General features: G+C 36.4%; 1 protein-coding gene across 1 annotated transcript; it reads right to left on the bottom strand.

The window, feature by feature from the left end:
• Positions 1-2,564, bottom strand: LOC131656014 (probable inactive receptor kinase At2g26730). Its single transcript, XM_058925798.1, has 2 exons — positions 1,102-2,564; positions 1-977 (listed from the first exon to the last, which is right to left on the bottom strand). Exons 1-2 carry the CDS (start codon positions 2,468-2,470, stop codon positions 412-414), a joined length of 1,935 nt encoding a protein of 644 aa, XP_058781781.1. The 5' UTR covers positions 2,471-2,564; the 3' UTR covers positions 1-411.
• Between the last annotated feature and the right edge of the window lie 20,954 nt (positions 2,565-23,518).

Below are 23,518 nucleotides of genomic sequence, written 5' to 3'. Positions count from 1 at the left end.
TTTAGATCACTTTGCCTCCCATCCTTCAAAATAAGCAATACATTAGGTAAATCTAATTTATATAAAGGTCTTGATTTCATACAAGAACCATTCGCTATTTGGGCATCCTTTATGCTTGGGAAAATATTAACTTCAATGTTTGTATCATTCTTTTCAACTCTTGAATGAAAATATTGGTTATTCAAATGGACTTTAAAATAGAAATTAAACTTGGATTTGTAATGTGGATTGAAAATTCTTATTACAGAACTAATCCTGCTCTTAATTCTTATAAACTGCTCCTTTCTGCTTAAGCGCTATAATTTCCTCAATTCGTTTGATACTTACTCAACAATTTATGGCGGCATTATTCATGTTTAAACTGTAGAAACCTAATACTAATAAACCATGATACGATGATTAAACTCTCAATCATGTGTCAAAAGATATGGATTTGTCGTCTTCGTCTTTCAACGCGTTTGTGATGACTGCCACTTGACTCATACTTAGCCTATCATTTGGAGAAGGATTTATGCATTTCAGTGCCACCTGCAACAAGTTCACCATCCTCTCTTCAGAAGCACCTTGTGAGATTAAGGACCTGTCAAAAACTTCTGCCGTCCATTCCTCACTGATCACCGAATTCACCCATTTAACCAAATCAAATCCATCATTTTTAACTACTTTCCCCGTCAGGAGTTCGAGAAGTATGACTCCAAATGCATATATATCAGCTCTGAAGGTGGCTGCTGGAGACATATTTCTGTTTCCGAGGCTTTTTCTATGGGAAATAACTCCTCGGTTTTCAGCCATCATTAGTCCATATTCGCTTATTTGCGGATTCATATTCTTGTCAAACAGAATGTTACTTGATTTTAAGTTACCATGTGCTATTCCACTATCACCAAGCTCCGCATGCATATAGGCCAAAGATTCCGCTATCTTTACAGCAACATCTAGTCTGCTCCTCCAGTCAAGAGAGTGTCCACTGTGAGATCCTGAAGTAATCAAAGGCGAATTCGAATATTCAGTTACAATTATTTGTTGAGGCTAAATTTCAATTCAAGCATGCATATTTAGGCCAAAATTTTAACTAAGTGGCTTATAGATAGAGCAACTTACCATAGAGCAACATGAAGAGGCTACCATTTGGAAGATATTCATAAGCCAGAAGCTTCTCTTGCTGAGAGCAATAGTACGCGACCGGTGACATTACAAGAGGATGCTTCACTTGAGCTATCAAGTTCATCCTTCTCTCAAACTCATGCTTTGAAATTCCCCAATCCTTGATCCTCTTAACAGCTAAAAGTACTCCATAATCTAGCATAACCTTGTATAGGCTTCCGTGTTTTCCTCGCCTAATCAATTCGGCAGGAGCACTTAACAAATCCTCAAATTGTAAACCTCTAAGCTTTCTACTTGAAAGAAGAACAAGACCTGATGTAGTCACTCCACTTTCCATGGATGTCATAGAATACTCCGATTTTATCCCGAGGCCATTAAACCAACTCTTCGATCCATTGGAATTTAATATCTCACTAAGCTTTTCACCACCAACAACAAAACTAGGGTCCTGTGACATTTCCTTCTTTTCAACATGATTTAATACTTTTTCTTTATCTTTGGTCTTGCATTTTTTTAACAACTTGAAGATCAAGAAAATAATGAAAATTAAACCAAGAGCTATATAACCTGAATAGATTAGCAAATCATCGATAAATGCATTTTTATTTCTGTCTTTCTTAACAATTGGAGGAGGACGACGAAAAGGTGGTGGTGGACATGAAGAGTTTGAAATTGGTTTTCCACATAAATTAGGATTACCATAAAAACTATTTGCTTTAAAAATGCCTTCAACATCAGGAATAGGACCGCGTAAATTGTTGTTAGAGACATTAAAAGCTTCAAAATTTGAGAAATCAAAATCAGGAATCTGACCAGTGAAGGCATTGTTTTGAGCTAGAAAGGATATCAAGCTTGTAACATTAACCATATTCGGAAGGTTTCCGGTGAAGTGATTGTCCGAAACATGAAGGCGCTTCAGGTTCCGTAGTTGAGGAATGGCAAGAGGAAGATTGCCAAAGAATTTGTTACCACTAAGAAGCAAGTGCGTCAAGAACTTGCAGTTTCTTATATCCTCTGACATAAAACCGTGTAAGTAATTGTTGTTGAGGCTGAGGAATTGAAGATTGCTAGCAATGCAAAGAGAAGTCGCGTCTAGAACACCAGTGAAGTTGAGGTTTTCAAGAACTATGCTCTTAATGTACTGGTTGCTTGTGTAGCAAGTTACTCCGTGCCAGTTATGAGTGCAAGGATCTGATGTGAGGTTCCAACCCGATATGGAATTCTGATGAGGTGGTTCGAGTTTATGCATGAAGGTGACAAGGGCTTGTCTGACATGTTCTGATTCTGAATTGGTCATAAGCAAAAACAGAAACAGAAAGGTGAGTACTGTCCAGAACCAGACGAGGTTTAGACTCATTTTTTGCATTGTTGTTTTGTTCTTGAGCTAGAAGTGAAGTGAATCTCTCTATGTTGGTGAGTTTGATAATAGTGAAATGAAAAATAGATGACTAAAACTGAATTCGAAAGAGTAATGATTTTATTAATAATGAGTATAATATTAAGTGATGAATGAAGGTCAATGTTAACATAAAGCCATTGTACCCAAATGGATGATGCAATGGTTTGCAATAAAAAATGTTGTGATTTGTGAATGGCATTGACATGAATGAGGAACTGTGGAAATGAGCCAAAGGGCAGAAAATTATGATAGGAGTTTTAGAAGCTGCCGGCATTTTGAAATGGTCATTGTGTCACGCTACTAAATGGCCTTTTCGTTAACACATTCGTGAGCCTTTTATCAATGATTTTTTTGAGCAATTTTTTTTTTTTTACAAACATTAACTAGTCCTTTAATTACTTCAAGTAAAGCTCAAACTACTCGAGTTATTGTGGATGGAAAAAATGTAGTCTAGTTTGTGGGTTAAGATAGTTTTTTTTTTTCTTCATTTATTATAGTAATTTTGCGTAGGGATGTCAACGGGAAAAAAAATATTTGGAGGATATGATAGAGTATGAAATTGAGTTTAAGTTATTTAAAATAATTTATGTTAGTTGGGCTTGTCTTAGATATTATTTAGTTGGTCTTTTAGTTATTGGGCCTTTATTTTACTACCCACTATTGTTATCACTATGAGTACTATATATGTAATCCCTTGAGACTTTGAAGAGTAGGAAATGAAATGAAAAAGTCTTTTAGTTTCCTTTATTTTATTTAGTAAATTTTATTGTTCTTCTCCTTTTATTTTAGAAACCCTAGTTCAATAGATTTTGGTAGGAAAATCTTCCTATCAATTGGTGCTTTCATTTTCGATCTCACTTCTGCTTAAAATCATGCCGATTTTATTGTTTGATGGAGAAGAAGATGCCTATTGGTGGATTCTATGTTTGGAGAAATTTTTCAAGGAGCACGAAACACCCAAATCATTGAAGGTTTTAAAAGCTGTTGGAGCATTGAGAGGTTCTGCTTTCACATGGTGGATATGGTGGTGTCGTGTTCATCCGAGATATAATTGGGACACATTTACAACAGCACTATTATGGCGTTTCAAGCCGGAGTGGAGACCCATTTTACCAATTTCATATGAGGAAGAAAAGGAACCAATACAGGAATCAACAGAGTCTATAGATCCAATTTCAGAACCTGTTGAGGAGGATGTAGAAGAAGCATCATCTTTGTACACAAAACAGGTGTCGCAAACAAATCTGATGGCAAAAGAGGATGAAGACATAGCGTCCCTGGAAGAGAACACACCACCGGAGAAACCATCAAGTTTCGATCACACAACTCAAGTCGCATCAGCCCTTGATTCTTCATCAACGTTCGTGGCCAAGGATCCCTTCAAGGTAAATGCATTTCGGGATGATTCCGAATTTTCAATCCTACCCAAACCTCCAGATCGAAGCTTTTCAAAGACGGCACTAAAATCCCAGGATGCAACCCGACCACGGTCTGATGATGAATCCGAACAGGAGTTAGAGCAAAAGCATAGACCTGATGTGAAACCACTTGAGGTGTCTATTGAGGAACAGGAGTTGAAAAAGCATGAAAAGAAAGATATTTTAGTTGCCCATCAAGCTGAACAGACAAGGAAAGAAGCTCTTAAGGATGATCTTGATGTTTTGACCGTTGTCATTGGAAGTCGGGCTTCGGTGCTTGATGGAGATGATGGTGCTGAATCGATTCAATCAGGGCCGTCTCAATTGCCAGAGCCACCTGATTCAATCACGGTACCAGTATCGTTGTTGCGACTTGAACCAACTCACCATCTGTTTGATGAAATGCCGAAACGAGACGCTACCAGATTCTTCGCTGCAGAGGTGTTGCGCATCATTTCCATGACCTACGATCCAGGACCACTTGCGACTAAGAAAATTAAGTTTATGAATAGCCCACACAAGTCGGAAAGAATTGTTCCTCATAGCACATTGAGTCAAGACTACAGAAATATGATACTGTTCTTTTTTGAATTAGACCTACATCAATGTTCTGCAACCAAACCTTCAGTGTCACCTCAAACAAGAATTGCTTCCGATGTTACCTGTTTTGTTGAAGCTGGTGGTCAAAATGTTTCTAGAATGGCCAAGGTTGTTCAATTACTTGGCTTGAGTGCTTGTTTGACTCAGTCAACAATGGATTTTGGTCACGGTTTGCCTTCTTCTAGGGCCGCTCGTACTACTCAGGATTGTATTCAATCTCAAAAGGATAATTATCACAAATTCAATAATATTGCTCAAGGTTGCATTAGAACCTGGTTTGGAATCAGACAAATCATGAACTCTACAAAGAACTTGCTTCTTCAAACACGAGATGCTGCTGCACAACTCAACACCGAGATACGTATGCATGTTGCAAAAATACCTTATGAGAATGAACTAGTTGTGGATGTTCACAAAGTTAATCATGGAACTGTTACATACTTGGACAAGATCGACTTCCTTCAAAATAATTTGTTAGAAGCTCACTCAGTTTGGGTGGATGATAATGAGATATATCTTCTTTCAAGGGAAGGGGTCAAAGTGTCTCACTGTCCAGCTGCTTCTATGAGATTTCTTGGATTTGCACCTGTAAGGGAGATGCTTGGTGCTGGCATCTGCGTCTCCTTGGGAATGGATGGGGCTCCATCTAACAATCGCATGAGCATTGTTGAAGAAATGTACCCTGCATCTCTAATTAACAAAGGACGGGAAGTTTTCGCCAATGGAACTACGGATCCAACAACACTGTCTGCCAAAACTATTCTTAAAATGGTCACAACTAATGGTGCAAAGTCAGTAGAATGGGATGATATGTTACAAGGTCCCTTTGCTAATGATTATCTGTTAATGAAGCTAATTTCTATTAAACATATCTTGCAGCTTTATCATTTTATTGCAGTGACAGTGAATTCTTTAGCTATCTTCCTCCAGTCGAATATGAATAGAAGAATTCTTGTTGTAGTTAAGGTATGCTCAACCATTTTGGCTACTGGGACATCTCATGTTATTCTATCTATATTGTTATCAACCGAAAAAGAATGCAGTAACCTCCATTTGTTTCAACTCAATGTGTCAATTAAATCACACTTTGCTTATTCCTTCAAGAAATTGAGCTTTAATTCAGAACATAGCATTGTTATTAGTGGTGTCAATAGCCATGGGTATTTTTTTCTCACCATATGAGAACAACTTCATGAGAATTGCACAATTTTGGAATGAGAACAAGCTTGTCACGAGTTTACAAAATAATTTTTTGATGTCCTTCTATAGCTGCACTTTTCCAAGGAAATGTGAAATTCTATTTCTACATGGGAGTGAGACTATTGATGAAGTCCTTCATGTGCAATTTTCAACTACCACCGTTCACTTGCATATTATAACACAAGCTGAAATTGCTAATATGTTAAGTTTTCTTTATTTGGTTGGAATTATCTATATATATGGTTCTAGACTTGGAGTTGTGTTGATTTGTCTACTATCCTCCATGCATACTGATGCTATTTTAGAGCATGGGCAATCATTACATGTTCCTCACGTCGCTAATGCTGAGAATGTTGAGGAAATCTAAGTTGCAACAAAGGAAAAGCAATTTGTGTTGTTTTATAGAATCCAAAGCCATCAAGAGTGGGATTTCGGTGGACAACTGAATATGAATATGTTAACTATTTCTTCTTTCAAACAGTGGGATCCAGGAGGAAAAAAAACTTATTAGCAGACTTTATTATTACAACCTTGAGTTTAAGTTATTTAAAATAATTTATGTTAGTTGGGCTTGTCTTAGATATTATTTAGTTGGTCTTTTAGTTATTGGGCCTTTATTTTACTACCCACTATTGTTATCACTATGAGTACTATATATGTAATCCCTTGAGACTTTGAAGAGTAGGAAATGAAATGAAAAAGTCTTTTAGTTTCCTTTATTTTATTTAGTAAATTTTATTGTTCTTCTCCTTTTATTTTAGAAACCCTAGTTCAATAGATTTTGGTAGGAAAATCTTCCTATCAATTGGTGCTTTCATTTTCGATCTCACTTCTGCTTAAAATCATGCCGATTTTATTGTTTGATGGAGAAGAAGATGCCTATTGGTGGATTCTATGTTTGGAGAAATTTTTCAAGGAGCACGAAACACCCAAATCATTGAAGGTTTTAAAAGCTGTTGGAGCATTGAGAGGTTCTGCTTTCACATGGTGGATATGGTGGTGTCGTGTTCATCCGAGATATAATTGGGACACATTTACAACAGCACTATTATGGCGTTTCAAGCCGGAGTGGAGACCCATTTTACCAATTTCATATGAGGAAGAAAAGGAACCAATACAGGAATCAACAGAGTCTATAGATCCAATTTCAGAACCTGTTGAGGAGGATGTAGAAGAAGCATCATCTTTGTACACAAAACAGGTGTCGCAAACAAATCTGATGGCAAAAGAGGATGAAGACATAGCGTCCCTGGAAGAGAACACACCACCGGAGAAACCATCAAGTTTCGATCACACAACTCAAGTCGCATCAGCCCTTGATTCTTCATCAACGTTCGTGGCCAAGGATCCCTTCAAGGTAAATGCATTTCGGGATGATTCCGAATTTTCAATCCTACCCAAACCTCCAGATCGAAGCTTTTCAAAGACGGCACTAAAATCCCAGGATGCAACCCGACCACGGTCTGATGATGAATCCGAACAGGAGTTAGAGCAAAAGCATAGACCTGATGTGAAACCACTTGAGGTGTCTATTGAGGAACAGGAGTTGAAAAAGCATGAAAAGAAAGATATTTTAGTTGCCCATCAAGCTGAACAGACAAGGAAAGAAGCTCTTAAGGATGATCTTGATGTTTTGACCGTTGTCATTGGAAGTCGGGCTTCGGTGCTTGATGGAGATGATGGTGCTGAATCGATTCAATCAGGGCCGTCTCAATTGCCAGAGCCACCTGATTCAATCACGGTACCAGTATCGTTGTTGCGACTTGAACCAACTCACCATCTGTTTGATGAAATGCCGAAACGAGACGCTACCAGATTCTTCGCTGCAGAGGTGTTGCGCATCATTTCCATGACCTACGATCCAGGACCACTTGCGACTAAGAAAATTAAGTTTATGAATAGCCCACACAAGTCGGAAAGAATTGTTCCTCATAGCACATTGAGTCAAGACTACAGAAATATGATACTGTTCTTTTTTGAATTAGACCTACATCAATGTTCTGCAACCAAACCTTCAGTGTCACCTCAAACAAGAATTGCTTCCGATGTTACCTGTTTTGTTGAAGCTGGTGGTCAAAATGTTTCTAGAATGGCCAAGGTTGTTCAATTACTTGGCTTGAGTGCTTGTTTGACTCAGTCAACAATGGATTTTGGTCACGGTTTGCCTTCTTCTAGGGCCGCTCGTACTACTCAGGATTGTATTCAATCTCAAAAGGATAATTATCACAAATTCAATAATATTGCTCAAGGTTGCATTAGAACCTGGTTTGGAATCAGACAAATCATGAACTCTACAAAGAACTTGCTTCTTCAAACACGAGATGCTGCTGCACAACTCAACACCGAGATACGTATGCATGTTGCAAAAATACCTTATGAGAATGAACTAGTTGTGGATGTTCACAAAGTTAATCATGGAACTGTTACATACTTGGACAAGATCGACTTCCTTCAAAATAATTTGTTAGAAGCTCACTCAGTTTGGGTGGATGATAATGAGATATATCTTCTTTCAAGGGAAGGGGTCAAAGTGTCTCACTGTCCAGCTGCTTCTATGAGATTTCTTGGATTTGCACCTGTAAGGGAGATGCTTGGTGCTGGCATCTGCGTCTCCTTGGGAATGGATGGGGCTCCATCTAACAATCGCATGAGCATTGTTGAAGAAATGTACCCTGCATCTCTAATTAACAAAGGACGTGAAGTTTTCGCCAATGGAACTACGGATCCAACAACACTGTCTGCCAAAACTATTCTTAAAATGGTCACAACTAATGGTGCAAAGTCAGTAGAATGGGATGATATGTTACAAGGTCCCTTTGCTAATGATTATCTGTTAATGAAGCTAATTTCTATTAAACATATCTTGCAGCTTTATCATTTTATTGCAGTGACAGTGAATTCTTTAGCTATCTTCCTCCAGTCGAATATGAATAGAAGAATTCTTGTTGTAGTTAAGGTATGCTCAACCATTTTGGCTACTGGGACATCTCATGTTATTCTATCTATATTGTTATCAACCGAAAAAGAATGCAGTAACCTCCATTTGTTTCAACTCAATGTGTCAATTAAATCACACTTTGCTTATTCCTTCAAGAAATTGAGCTTTAATTCAGAACATAGCATTGTTATTAGTGGTGTCAATAGCCATGGGTATTTTTTTCTCACCATATGAGAACAACTTCATGAGAATTGCACAATTTTGGAATGAGAACAAGCTTGTCACGAGTTTACAAAATAATTTTTTGATGTCCTTCTATAGCTGCACTTTTCCAAGGAAATGTGAAATTCTATTTCTACATGGGAGTGAGACTATTGATGAAGTCCTTCATGTGCAATTTTCAACTACCACCGTTCACTTGCATATTATAACACAAGCTGAAATTGCTAATATGTTAAGTTTTCTTTATTTGGTTGGAATTATCTATATATATGGTTCTAGACTTGGAGTTGTGTTGATTTGTCTACTATCCTCCATGCATACTGATGCTATTTTAGAGCATGGGCAATCATTACATGTTCCTCACGTCGCTAATGCTGAGAATGTTGAGGAAATCTAAGTTGCAACAAAGGAAAAGCAATTTGTGTTGTTTTATAGAATCCAAAGCCATCAAGAGTGGGATTTCGGTGGACAACTGAATATGAATATGTTAACTATTTCTTCTTTCAAACAGTGGGATCCAGGAGGAAAAAAAACTTATTAGCAGGCTTTATTATTACAACCTTGAGTTTAAGTTATTTAAAATAATTTATGTTAGTTGGGCTTGTCTTAGATATTATTTAGTTGGTCTTTTAGTTATTGGGCCTTTATTTTACTACCCACTATTGTTATCACTATGAGTACTATATATGTAATCCCTTGAGACTTTGAAGAGTAGGAAATGAAATGAAAAAGTCTTTTAGTTTCCTTTATTTTATTTAGTAAATTTTATTGTTCTTCTCCTTTTATTTTAGAAACCCTAGTTCAATAGATCTTGGTAGGAAAATCTTCCTATCAGGATACTTCTCCGTTCTCCACCCCGCCCTCAAATTTATTCCTAATCTCCGCCACGGGGAATATTCTCCCAGTCTCATCCCCACAGATATCCACGGGGATCTATGGAGATCGAATCTTAAATTTTTTTTATACTTTTCGATCAAACACATATATTTTGCATCTTTCTTTTTTTTAAATACAATTACATATTGCATCAATAAAAAAAAAAGCAAAAGCACTTGCTCTTACCCGCAGTTTAAAAAAATCCTCACATCCGAGTCCAAACCCACGTGGGTATCAATATTCATACATGTACTTGTACCCTATGGGTACCTCATTGTTCATACTCGTACCCGTTTACTCACATTTACAGTAAAATTAAATCATTTAATTACAAAATATCATATAATTTTAGTCTTTTTAACAATATTAAAAAAAATATGCTTGTTATTATTGAGTTAAGAAACAAATAAACACTTTTATTAAAATGTGTAATGATTTAATAGCGATATATTTTTAAAAAAACTTAGAAACATGCATTTTTTATATAATAATATAAATGACGTTAATGAAATATGTAGCACGCACCTATTTCGTATATTTTAATATGTAGTTAATCGTGTCCGTACCCATTTTTGCGGGTTTTTATCCTACCTGATGTGGGTATTTTTGTGGATACCCACAGGAGATGGGCCAAATTGTCATCCCTAGCTGTTGCTAATATTTTTTTAGTAAAAAAATAATAAATATTAATAGAACGTGTTGCTACCATGCTTCCGCTAATTTACTACCACAGTACCGCTATTGTCCAACGCAAGTGGTTGATTATGTGTGTGTGACAAATCCATAACTACTAATTTACTAATTGAATGAAAAACATGTTACTAATGGAAGTAAATTGAATTTGAAGAGTAATTACCATAAGCACAATGAACAAAGGAGAGTGGTTGTTGTGATGATGATGAGAACAGAGGAGATGGTGAATGGAGGAGACAAAGATAGTTGAGAAAAGAAAAGGAGTAGACGGTGTGTACATTCTATGTATTTGGTGCATTTTTTAGAGCTGAGTACTTGGGTAGTGAAACCATATATTACACAATAAAATATAAAAATAAAATGATCAATTAATGACTCTTCATTTTCTAATATATTAATATTTTTTATGTAAAATCATATAATTATATATATTATATATATTATATAATATATAAAAGTTAAAAGTTAAATAATATGGGCAGAGTCGGGAAATCCACGAGGCGGATGATACTTTCTCAATCCCCGCCCTAAAGTGTCATCATGGGAACTTTTCCCTCCATTCCATCCCCGCGGGAGAAAAATCCCCAATTTCGATGCTCCGATCAGATAATCCCCACAGGGATCCCCATTAACAGATGCAAACTGACATCCCTAGTTTTGTGTGTAAAAAACATGCATATCTAAGATATGTGACATATAATTAATATTTATTTGATTTTATACACATAAAACTATAATAATGAAGTTCTCAATTTCTTATAGAAAATAGAGAGGATCCTTACCCCATATTTGCAGCAAAGATTTTAATTGTTGAGAAAATCGGGTGATTAATGACTTCCATTCTCTTCTCTGAGGCGATTCCGGTGTGACTTTCATTGTACCCCTTAACATGGGCAAGAGGGATGTCGGTCGGCCGAAGAAACAGGCAGCGACACACCAGAAGACTGTGGAGAGGATGATTATTACTCAGGCGGTGGTAAAACCAGAGCGAGGAGGCAAAAACATGTTAGAGGAAAATGATAATCGACATCTTATTCTGATAGAGATGATGGTGGATACGTCAAAGGTAATCGAAAATGATTGCCATGACGCAAATGACACTATTACTCCAAGCAAAAGCCCTAAGGTGATGAAGATTACAACTCCGACTAGGGTTTCATCTCCAAAAATAGGGGATAATTAGGAGAACTTGGCTGCGGGAAATAAGGTGGAAACAAAGGAAAAGCCATGGGTGAATGTAATTCAAGGTAATAGAGATCTCAACAGAGGCATGGTTGTGAAATTTGTTGGTCCAAAAGTGGTTAATGGAGAAGTTGAAGTTACAATTGAGGAGACATATGTTGAAGATGAATTGCACTACTGGGAACCTGCTTTGATCCTCTTCGCGCTTGGAGAGACTCTATCCATGAATGATGTTAAAAAATTCATGGAGAAGGTATATAATTTTGTTTCACTACCTGATCTCTACTATAATGAAACTGGCTACTTCATAGTTAGATTTAAGTCTACTGAGGATAGGGATAGAGTGATGATCCAGAGGCCTTACTTCATTTATGGAGTTCCCCTATTTCTTAGAAATTGGGCTGCTGAATTTGAAATTAGAGGGGATCTCCTGTGTGTTGTCCCTCTATGGATTACACTACCACAATTACCACTGCACCTATGGGGAGAGAAAATCATTTCAAAAACAGCTAGTGTTGTAGGTAACCTATTATAACTAATGAATGCACAACAAAGAAATTGATTCTTATGCTCGAATTCTTATGAAATTTGATATAACACAGAAAACCAGAGACCATATATGGATTTAGGAACGTAATGGAAGAAGGTTGGAGCAACGAGTTGAATATGGATGGAAACCTAGTTGTTGCCAATAATGTTTGAAGGTTGGGCATAATTATACCTTAAAAGAAGCAGGGCATATACAGAAAGTGAACAAGGAATAGGTATGGAAACCCGAACCTACTATCTCTGAACTAGAGGCCATAGTTGAAAACAAGATACCTTGGAGGATGGAAACTAAAGATCAAGATACTAACGAGAAACCTGCTGAAACATGAACTTTGGTATCAACAGGTAAAAGAGATAGAGGGAAAAGGAAAATGGTGGAGGAAAATAACACACCAAGTGTTCAAGACTTGCTTTTCATGAATAGCTTCAAACCCCTAAAGATTAGAACCTGACTATTAGGGGACCCCTCTCATGTCCCATAATTGTTACATATAATGTAAGGAGGCAAGACATAGAGATATCAGCTCCTCACTATATGATTTTAAAGTTCCTATTATTGCTTTATTGAAGACAAGAGTCAAAATAATAAATGCATATAGAATTAGAAGTAAATTGGGGAGTTGGAGATATGAGGATAACTACAGGGATCATGACAATGGAAAAATCTGGTTGTTGTGGAAACAAATAGAGATTACCATTTAAGTGCTCTAGATTTCTGCCCAACTTATTCATGTTGAAGTGTATGCGTTGGCCAAAGATCTCCAATATATGGTGATTTTTATATATGCTTAGAACCAGCTGGAACACATGAAGATTATGTTTCAGGCTTAAGTTCCAGGATTTGGAACATATACTTTTTTCCCTCCATGTGATGCAAGCAGCCAGAGTCCCTGAGCAATGACAGGTGTCTCAATTTCTCTACTTAGAATGTCTACAACATAAATTATTTGTTTCTTGGGTACCCATAGTTTCTTGGGTCCTTTTACGTTAGACTTCCCAGAGTTTTTAACAATCTTGGATTTAACACCAGAATAATCATATTTACAGGATTTAAAACAAAAAGGTTTAACCAAAGGTTTTGCCTTAGGACTAGAATCAGATTTCTCTTTTTCTTTTCCTTTGTCTTTTGGCACTGATCGTGCAAAGACAAAATAAGAATGAAGAATATTAGGTTTGTTTTCCTTATCAGAATTAGATTTGTCATAGGAGTTATAGCCAATACTATCTTTCCCATTTCTACTTACCCCATAGATCATAGAAGCCATTGAGCTTCTCCCTATGCTTCTAGATAGGAACTTCTGAAAAGCTTTGACATATTTCTTAATGACATCATCAGTACTCTCAGAAGCTTTTGGAAGAGCACTTGGGCTTTTGAGGCCAGGGTTCTCATCTTTTAAAAAGAAAATATATTCATTTAGAATGAGGAGATCTTCCTTGAGCATGTTGTTTTCATAAGATACAAATTCATGGGATTTTTTAAGTTCCTTGAATTCAATCTTGAGTAACTCATGTCTTTCTAGAATTTCAGTTGAGGAAGTAGATAATTCTAAATGAGAAAATTCATAAAATACCTCCTTGAAGATTACCTCTTTTTCTCCTGATTCTGAGCCTGCTTTTCTTTCTAAGGATACCTCTACTTCTGAAATCTCTACGCAAGCCATTAGAGCTACATTGGCCTGTACTTCTTGAGACTCATCTTCTGAGGAGTCAGAATTTTCTCAAGTTGCCATCAGCCCTTTCTTCTTGCTTTTGAGAGCTTTCTTCTTGGGCTTTTCCTTTTGTAGTTCAGGATAGTCGTACTTGAGGTGTCCTGGCTCTTTGAATTCATAACAAATGACTTCTTTGCCACTAGACTTCCTTTGGCCAGAAGTAGACTCGAAGCGACCATCAGTCCTTCTAGTACCTCTGAACTTGTTTCCTTGATTTCTCTTCCAGAGATGGTTAACCCTTCTGGACAGCAGAGATAACTCATCTTCGATTCTGTCAGAATCTTCTTCTGAATCCTTGATCTCTTCGAATTGAAGAGATTTGACTTCTCAGAACTTCTGACACATTTGAGCGCAATATATTTTCCTTTCTTCTGATGTTCATCTTATTCTAGCTCAATATCATGACTTCTTAAAGAACTCGCCAGTTCCTCTGGAGAAGTGTTGTTTAGATCCTTTGCAAGCTTGAGTGCAGTTACCATAACCCTCCATTTAGATGGCAAGCTTCTGATAATTTTATTCACATTATCTGAAGTTAAATATTCTTTGTTGAAAACTCTCTGTCTTACAACTAAGGTTTGAAACCTTGAGAACATCGTCTCAACTGTTTCATCGTCCTCCATTTTGAAGGCTTCATATTTGTGTATCAAGGCATGCGCCTTGGTTTACTTGACTTGATCATTTCCTTCATGAGTCATTCTAAGAAAATCAAATATAGACTTAGTTGAGTCTTTATTTAAGATCTTATCGTACTCTGTGTAAGAGATAGCATTCAGCAAGATGGTTATTGCCTTATGATGATTCTTACGATCCTTCTTTTGTTGATCAGTCATAGCTTTTACTTCAAGATGATTTCTATTTACATCTATGGGATGTTCGTAGCCTTCTGTAACACCCCATATTTTCTAAGTTTAATTTAATCGTAAATTAAATTATTAATTAGAATTATTTTGGTATTTGGTTGAATTATATGGAAAATGATGAGATATTGGCATTTGGGCCTAGAGTGGTGATTAGCAGAAGAGGGGGTGTTGACTAAGCAAGCCCATTATAATATTTTATTTTATTTTTCATAAAATAAGGAATTTGGGAAAAAGAGGAAGCAGAAGCAGGAACTGAGTCTGAAGAAAGGAGAACACGTGAAAGTGAGAGGAGCCAAAGGGGAAGAGAACCTTCGAAGTTTCGACTCTGAGGTAAGGGGGGATTCTTCGGGTTAGTATTCCTTATGTGATTGTAGGTAGTATGATTGATTAGGATTGTTGTCTAGTTCAATCGTACGTGTCGGGTTTGGGATTTTGTTAGGTTTTGATGAAATTGTGTGAATTACATGGTTCTGTTAATACTCATGTTATATGTTGTTAATACTTGTATAAAACTTGTCTGAATTATGTGATGATGTGCAAATTGATGGTATTTGTGTGCTATGTTCGTATGTACCTGAAATTGGGGGAATGGGATAAGGTAAATGCTGTCAAAATGGTGAATTTGGCTGTGCAGGTACGTAGGAACCGGTTCCCATGTGGGACGAACCGGTTCCCCCTTGTAAAAACAGAGAAGTATGGATTCTGGGCAGCTGGGAACCGGTTCCCATGTAGGGACAACCCGGTTCCCCATAGTAAAAATCAGAGACGTGATTTTGGATACAGCCAGGAACCGGTTCCCACGTAGGGACAACCCCGTTCCTGCAGCATTTTTCTAAAAATGTTTTATCTTTGAAAACTCATAACTTTTGATCTGAGTATCCGATTTATGTGCCGTTCTGGGCGTTGCGAAGCTAATGAGATGCTTTATCTGATGAATTGATAAAATGGGCAATAGCCAACTTTACTTTTTAAACTCGATTTAATTATTAATGAATTGAAAGATAGTATATGTATATGTGCTTATATATATGACTATTGATGCATGTATTTGTGTTGGTGATGAGATTGTGATATCCATTGAGTGATGTTAGTATATAACATGTCGTAGATGATATATGTTTTGTGATTATGTTGTTGGGTTGCTTTGACAATTTGTTACATTGTGTGCAATGATGATGGATATAACGATGTTTGATCGTGGTGATGATTGGTGATTGTGAATATTAATATATTGTTAATATTAATATGTTGGTTATGGTAGCAATTAACATAAATATGATGTGTATGTTAATTGTGAGGATGTAGTGTACATATGTGAATGATTGTATATGTATGATGATGATGATTGATGATTGTGAATATTAATAAGTTGTTAATATTAATATGTTGGCTATGGTGGCAATTAACATTAATATGATGTGTATGTTAATTGTGATGATGTGATGTATGAATGTGAATGATTGAATGATGCTTATACATGTACATACTTGTTGTGACCTTATTGGTAAGAGGTGTTAAGCGATGTTAAGCATCGGAATGATGATGATGTATGAAGATGTAAGTATGTGTCATGTGTGCATTATTCATAAATCATTTGCATTGGAAGGCTAATTCCCATTGTGTGGAGATTAGCGGGAAGTCATCGTGTGCCCATGTGGGGTGTGAGCGATGAGGCAGTAGTCGTGTGCCCATGTGGGGTGTGAGCGACTAGAGGGCAGTATCAAAGAGAGAAGTCCTGTGATATGATTCACGAATTTTGGTACCACATGCATAGTGTCAGTTGCATCATATGCATTGGTGATAACATGATTGGATGAGATCCAGTGTTATGCCTTGGTGTGTTTACTTGATTGATGTGTTGAGAAGATGTTGTTAATATGACTTGATCCTTGATGAAATTGATGAGTTGTGGGCCGATGGCCAATATTGTTGGATGATGCTTGCTTGTTGTAATAATTCCGATTATATGTATGATTGAGTGGATGATAATTACTATGAGATTTTATTGCTTATGATTGCATAATGCTTATTAATTCGAATGAAACTCACCCTTACTTTGATGATTTCAGATTAAGGATGTAGCGGCGTCTTGATTGGGTGAAGATAACTTGTAAGCTAGCCCGTAGTTCGTGTCGAGTCATGCTCTGATTGTAACACTGGGGAACGATAGTTTAGAGACGAATTATTATGTCGGTCTTGTTGTTTTATGATCGTTTTAGAATAACTTGCATGGATAATGAATATGCAATGTTATGGATTATTGTCCGCTGTGTTGAACATGAATTGTAATTATGTTAAGTGGTTCCTCGTGTAGCATGACAAATGACTATGGTATTTTTATGTTAAAGAAGTTGTGACATCCTTGTATTTCATGTTTACTCTGAATATTATTCTATTTTCCGCGGGGGTTTAGAAGGGTGTTACACCTTCTACTACCATATCCCAAATATCAGAATCAATACCTAGAAAGAAACTTTCTAGTCTGTCTTTCCAATATTCAACTTTTTCACCATTAAATATGAGAGGTTTAGAATTGTAACTTTCATATGAAACTGGAGCAGAAGGTGGTGGAGTGGGATCAACCATAGTGTTTTTGAACCTCGACTGGATCTTTATCTGACACGGTTAAGTGTATAGAACCAGAACCGGAGCTCTGATTCCAATTGAAGCTGCGAGAAACACAAGAAATAGGTGTTTGAATTGGGTTGCACAAAATATAATCTTTTTGTAACTCAAAACACAAGGTTAACAAGTGAATAAAAATATATGAACACAATTATTTTTATCCTGGTTCACTTTTAACGAAGCTACTTCAGCCCACCCGCCAAGGTGATTTCTCCCTCTCAATAAGGACTTGATCCACTATAACCAAACTTATTACAGACAAGCACATTGACCGCAACCATTGCCTTCTTGAGACTCCTGACTAGCACCTAGTCTTTTCAAGGAAACCTCCATAATAAGCTAATGATCAACCTTGCTGACAATCTCAACAAGTTCAGCTGATCCTTATCATCAAACCACTATGACTGCAACTATAGTATTCTCAGGGGTGCAGTTTCCGTGCATAGATAAAAATCTATGCACCATGCATAGATTATTATGGACCCTTGGATTATTGGATCAAATTCTAGACATCAATTGTTATTACTCAATACTCACCATTCAATACTCAATATTCAATACTCAATACTAGATTAAAAACATGATCCAATGGCTTATGTAGGCTTAAGCATGGTGCATAAGTAAAATCCTTATGCATATTAGCCAAAGTTGTATTCTCAGGGCTTCTGACTAGCACCTAGTCCCCCAAGGAAACAATCAACCAAGTTGATTACAAGTGCGTATTACAAGATGCTTCTAATAAGAAGATTACACAATGTTTAAGAACAACAACATAAAAGTGTTGATAAGCAAGATACGAATAAAAGCTCCTTGCTTAAAATACAAAACTATACAAAGATTTCTCAAACAGAATTTGTGCAGCGCTTTGGTATAGTTTTGTAGAACTGATTCGTTGATTTCAAATTCTGCCAATGGCTTACTTTATAGAGAAGGATAGATCTCTTGGAGAGTAAAATAGGAAATTTAAAGTACAGTTGTAAATTCCCAAACGGTCATGGTGGGAATGGTACATAACAAGTATAGGTTAGACTATCCTTACACCACCCTATAAGATTAGAGATCATAGTTGACGTTAGTAATTTTATTCTCACCATCATACGCAAGCCGTCCTTGATCTTCTAAATCTTCATAGGCTTCTGATTGTATGTTTATTGAAGCATGTTGTAGATGATCAGAACTAGAATCTTCAGTCCTTAAGTCTTTGAGTCTTTAGAGCTTGTTCAACAAAACTTTGTCTTCAGAGTCTTCAGCACTTGGTCTTCAGAAGCGATGTCTTTTGATCTTTAGAACTTGTTCAGTAGAACCTCGTCTTCAGCATCTTTAAAACATAGGGCACAAAAGTAAAGCTTTACAAGGCCTCCAAAGCTTCCTTACAAAGTCACGATGAGATGCTCTTGTACTAACATTCCTTGGAACCGTTACATAAGTAGCATTTCAGAATCTTGACTTCCATTGTAACACAACATTAGTGTTATTCCAGAGTGTTGAGTTCAGAACCTGATGACATCACGCGCCTTCTTACAAAAGTCACAACCTGCAAGGAAAAAGCCACACACTAGAAAGAAAACCATTAGTGTATATAATTGTTCCTTAAGATAACATGTAAAGTTATCATCAAAACCTAAGGCCAGATGCAGAATCATTCTTGTTCTTACAAAACCCACTCGAAATCAACTTCTAAACTTAAATAGCTAACCATAGCAACCAAAAACTTCTTCACCTTACCGAATCGAATCCAAACAAAAAAAAACCTTCGCCTAAGCTCCGATCAAAACACTTAAAACCCTAAACTCCCCAACACAAACCCTCACTCAATTTCTTCCCTAAGCCCTAATATAAAATCTAAATCTTCAAAAACCCACTAAAAGAACTCAATCCCAAATTGAAACCCTAATTTCTATACCCTTAGAAACAAGCCAAATTCGGCCTTAAAACCTCAATTAAGTTAACAATCAACAAAAAATACAAACAATAATCCACAGATAACACATATTCAAGCCTATACACGGAGATTAAACATAAACCCTAAGTCAAAAATGAAATCCTCAGTCCGATTCAAGCTCAAGCAAGACAAACATAACGATAAGCACGGTACACTACAATTGGAAATAAAAGGAAAATGAGGTTACCGTCTGGAAGTTACCGGAGTGACGGATCCCCTCGGGTGAAACTCTTTTTCTATCTACTTTAATGTATTCCTTTATACATCGAATTCTACTCCTTCTTTATGTCATTTCCGCTTCTTCAGTTTTTGTATGCTATATGGTTATATGCTAGGTTTTGTTCAACCCAAAGAGAAAATTGTAGGCTGGCCTGGTATCAATAACTTGGAAAGTGATTTCAAACAGCTGCAATCCAATCAAGATTGAAATATCAATATCACTTCTTACTAGAATAATTCGTACCTTGTGATTTCTTAAGCTCTTGTCAAAGCTTTTGTTCTATATATTGCAAGTGTACTACTTTCATTTTGTTACTACCTTGTTATTTTTCTAATCTATGTTACTTATAATCCTTTATAATTTTGTTGTAATTTACCTTACCATGAGTGAGTAAACTAATAGGGAGTATGGGGTTATGTAAGTTCATCTTATGATGAACTTCTACTAGTTGATGTTTTTGTAATAATGAGAATGTTTAAAGGAAATGTTTTATTTTAGAACTCGAGTTCTAATTGCATGCTTATGATTGTTGCAAACGCAAGATCAATAGGGATGTTGTTCATGTATCGAAAGGTAATGAATTGGCATTCAAAAGTGAGTTGCTAAACAATTGAGTTCGAGGCACCACTAACAAGACAAATTGATCTCAATTGAGAAACAATCAAGAATACGGTGTCACATGACAAGGCGTATACTCTTGATTGCAAATTAGACATGCCTATAAAATGTTTAGTCGCGCACGCTACGAAAGTGGGTGATGCACATTATTGGAGCGTACACTCTAGAAAACCTGGTCGAGGAACCAATCCCTAAGATGTGGAATGCAACCAAGCTCAAATGATACTTTAGTTGAATACTTCCCATGATGCCTAAACACGAGTGACTAATCATTGTTTGATGTAACGCTTTTGAGATAAATAATACAATTCCTTTTTTGTTAAAATTTATATGATTTTCTCCCCGAATAAAATATTATCAAAGACAAATTAGGCACACAAAGTTACAACTGGTACACCCCTTCTTGGTAGTTAGCACTTCTAGAGCACAGTCAATGAAGTCGATAGACCATAAACCGGGTCTTCACTTGGGGGAAAGAAAGGGGAACCAACCTTTGGCGAAGCACGATTCTCAGAGACCTCTAAGTAAACTCTAGTCCATAATCCAAGACTACCAAATGATGAAATAAAATCATAAAGGACAAAACAATGAAATAAAATTATTGTCAGCTAAATGATGAAATAAAATCATGAAAGACAAAACGATGAAACAAAATTGTGGCGACTAAATGATTAAATAAAATCTTGAAAGATGAAATGACGAAAAAAAATATCGACGATTAAATAAAATCATGAAGGATGATACAGTGGAACAAAATCGTGGAAGACTAAATGATGAAATAAAATCATGAAGATTGATACGACAAAAAAAATTGTAGGTAACCAAATGTTGAAACAACATCACGCAAGACAATATAACAATATTAAGAGGCATGTCAAAGCACTTAAGAAAGGGAAAGGATAAATTATCATAAAAGTCATAATTAGTTTAGTACAAATCTATTACAAGTGCCATAATCTACAATAAATTACAAACATTCATTACAAAATTGACGAAGCATACTCATAAACAAAAACTATCTTCCCCCCACTACTTCTTTCTTAGGATCCATTTATCCCTGGGGAATCTGATTTCTCAAGCAAAGTACCTCCACCTAGTTAAAGCTGTTTTGGAAAGCTTAAAAATCAGTTTGGACATTACTATCAATAGAATATTTAAATTCCTTCCTCACCACCTCCAAGTTGTCCTTTCTTACCTTCACCTTCTCATTTTATTCCTAAACCTTCTCCTTCTACTCTTTCAAAGCACCCTCAACTTATGTTACTTGAGAAGTTAGTGTTACCTTTTTTGTTTTGTAGTTGCTCAATAAAATCATCACGTATTTGAGGGATTTCTCCTTCTCATCCAGAGATGCCTTCAAAGCAGGAACCTATGAATTAGCTCATAAAGAGCACCATTCGCATCCACATCCTTTTGGAAGACAATTAGCCTTTCCAAGAGTTGGTTGAACTCATAGGAAATATGGTCATATTGACCCTTACAATGATCCTTCTCCTTTAAAGGGTTATCAGAAGTCATTACCTCACCACGGCCGCTCGACGCTAGAGACATCAGGGTAACACCCTGGTGCATGTGATAAGCCATTTCCGTCATTAACTCCAACTTAGTCATGTCGGCGAGGATTTTGAACATAGACACAATCTCCCTAAAAGATGAAAGACCGTACCTCTTGGGAAGTGTGAGTCCCCTGGGATAAGAAGACCTGGGGATACTTAAAAGAAGTTAAAAAAGGTATGATGAAAGTTGAATAAAATAAATTTTAAAGCGTGTGTATATGATAAGCTTTATCTTTGATTCGTCCCCATCAATTTTGGAAAATTGGATGCAAGTGGGTAATTTGACGAATCCTTTTCAAGACACTTTAGAAAGCTTAACATAAATCATGCATTCACATCAAACATATTGATCAATGATAATTTATAAAATAAATTTACCTCATTTCTTCTTGTGCACTAGAAAAATAAAAGAATGACTATTTATAATTTTTATCGATTCCAAAATGTTAATTTTTGTGTATTTTCAGTCTACACAATATCTCTATTTATAGAGAAATTTGTGCCACTTGGTGGAGAGAATATCCTTTGAATAATTGGTCATTTACAACTATTATATATGTTTTCGTTCAAATTTTTTATCAAATAATGCAATGGTTCAGTGACACACTTATTGGTTTTGCACGCCCTTTCAGCCAACAAGTCCTTAGTGATTCAGGATAGGTACAATATTTGGTTTTTACTTTTACCACTTATTTTTAAAGTAATAAATAAATTCCAAAAAATATCCACACCAAGTTTAAAACTTATGACATTTGAATCTTTGTTCAAAATGACAACCACTAGACCAACACAAACATTTATGTTCCAAAAGTTTTATTAAATGAAATAAATCAATATCATTCATCAAATCAATATTTCGAAAATTTCACCAAAAATCTTCCTTCAATGACTCTTCCTCAAGGGTCAAAGAGTCGGATGAGTAGGTGTAAGAACTCTCGGTTACCAATTGAAATGGTTATGGACACAACATTTAAAGATCTTATCCTTGCATTTCACTGGCTCCATGCCTGAGGGGACTAACAAGGATGTGCCACCTTCTAGGACTTTGCAGAAGATGGAGTGAGCCTTTAAGGTTATAGGGGCTATCAAAAAATAACGATCCTTGAAGCTTTTCCAACTTTCAGGTAAAAATCAAACACGTTAATCAAATGATGAAATGATAACAGCCCCTATCCTTAATCCTCGATGGAAGAGGACTACGTCAAAATGAAAATGTTGAAAAATAGATTCAAGGAAGACTATTTTCTCAGTACTCACACTAGTAATGGAACATATTGGCAAAGGCCCAAGCTACTAGGTGTTGTTTCTACTAAACTAGTTAGAGATCTTTCAACACCCCCTATTTAAAATCATTGAAAGGCAACTTGAACTTCAACCTTCAGTGACCCTTTCTCAGGGTTCAAATATTTAGATGAATAGGCGTAAGTCCTCGATCCCCGATTGAAATGTTTCCGAACCTAACTTTTAAATATCTTATCCTTTCATTTTACCAGCTTCAAGCCTGAGGGTACTGACAAGGAAGCGCCACCTTCTAAGACTTTGTAGAAGATGGAGTGAGCCTTCGGGGTTAGATGGGTCATCCAAAAATAATGTTCCTTTAAGTTTTTCCAACTTCAAAGTAAAAATCATACATTCTGATTGACTAATGAAGTGAGAATAACCCCTCTTCTTGGTCCCCATTCAAAGAGGTCTGCATCACTGTGAAAATATTGAAAAATAGATTCAAGGAAGATTGTTTTTCCCAACACTCGCACTAGTACTGAAAAATATTGACAAAGGCTCAAGGTGTAGTTGAGATTGAATGATT

Source organism: Vicia villosa, linkage group LG3 (genome assembly GCF_029867415.1).
Source record: "Vicia villosa cultivar HV-30 ecotype Madison, WI linkage group LG3, Vvil1.0, whole genome shotgun sequence".
NCBI lineage: Eukaryota > Viridiplantae > Streptophyta > Magnoliopsida > Fabales > Fabaceae > Vicia > Vicia villosa.
This window is presented reverse-complemented; position numbering and strand designations above follow the sequence as displayed.

What these genes read in the sequence shown, in the direction of transcription:
- LOC131656014 (XM_058925798.1), bottom strand. Translation starts at nt 2,470, where the DNA reads ATGCAAAAAATGAGTCTAAACCTCGTCTGGTTCTGGACAGTACTCACC. An exon ending in CCTCTTCATGTTGCTCTATG is followed by an intron (nt 978 to 1,101) that starts GTAAGTTGCTCT and finishes TGATTACTTCAG; the next exon opens with GATCTCACAGTGGACACTCT.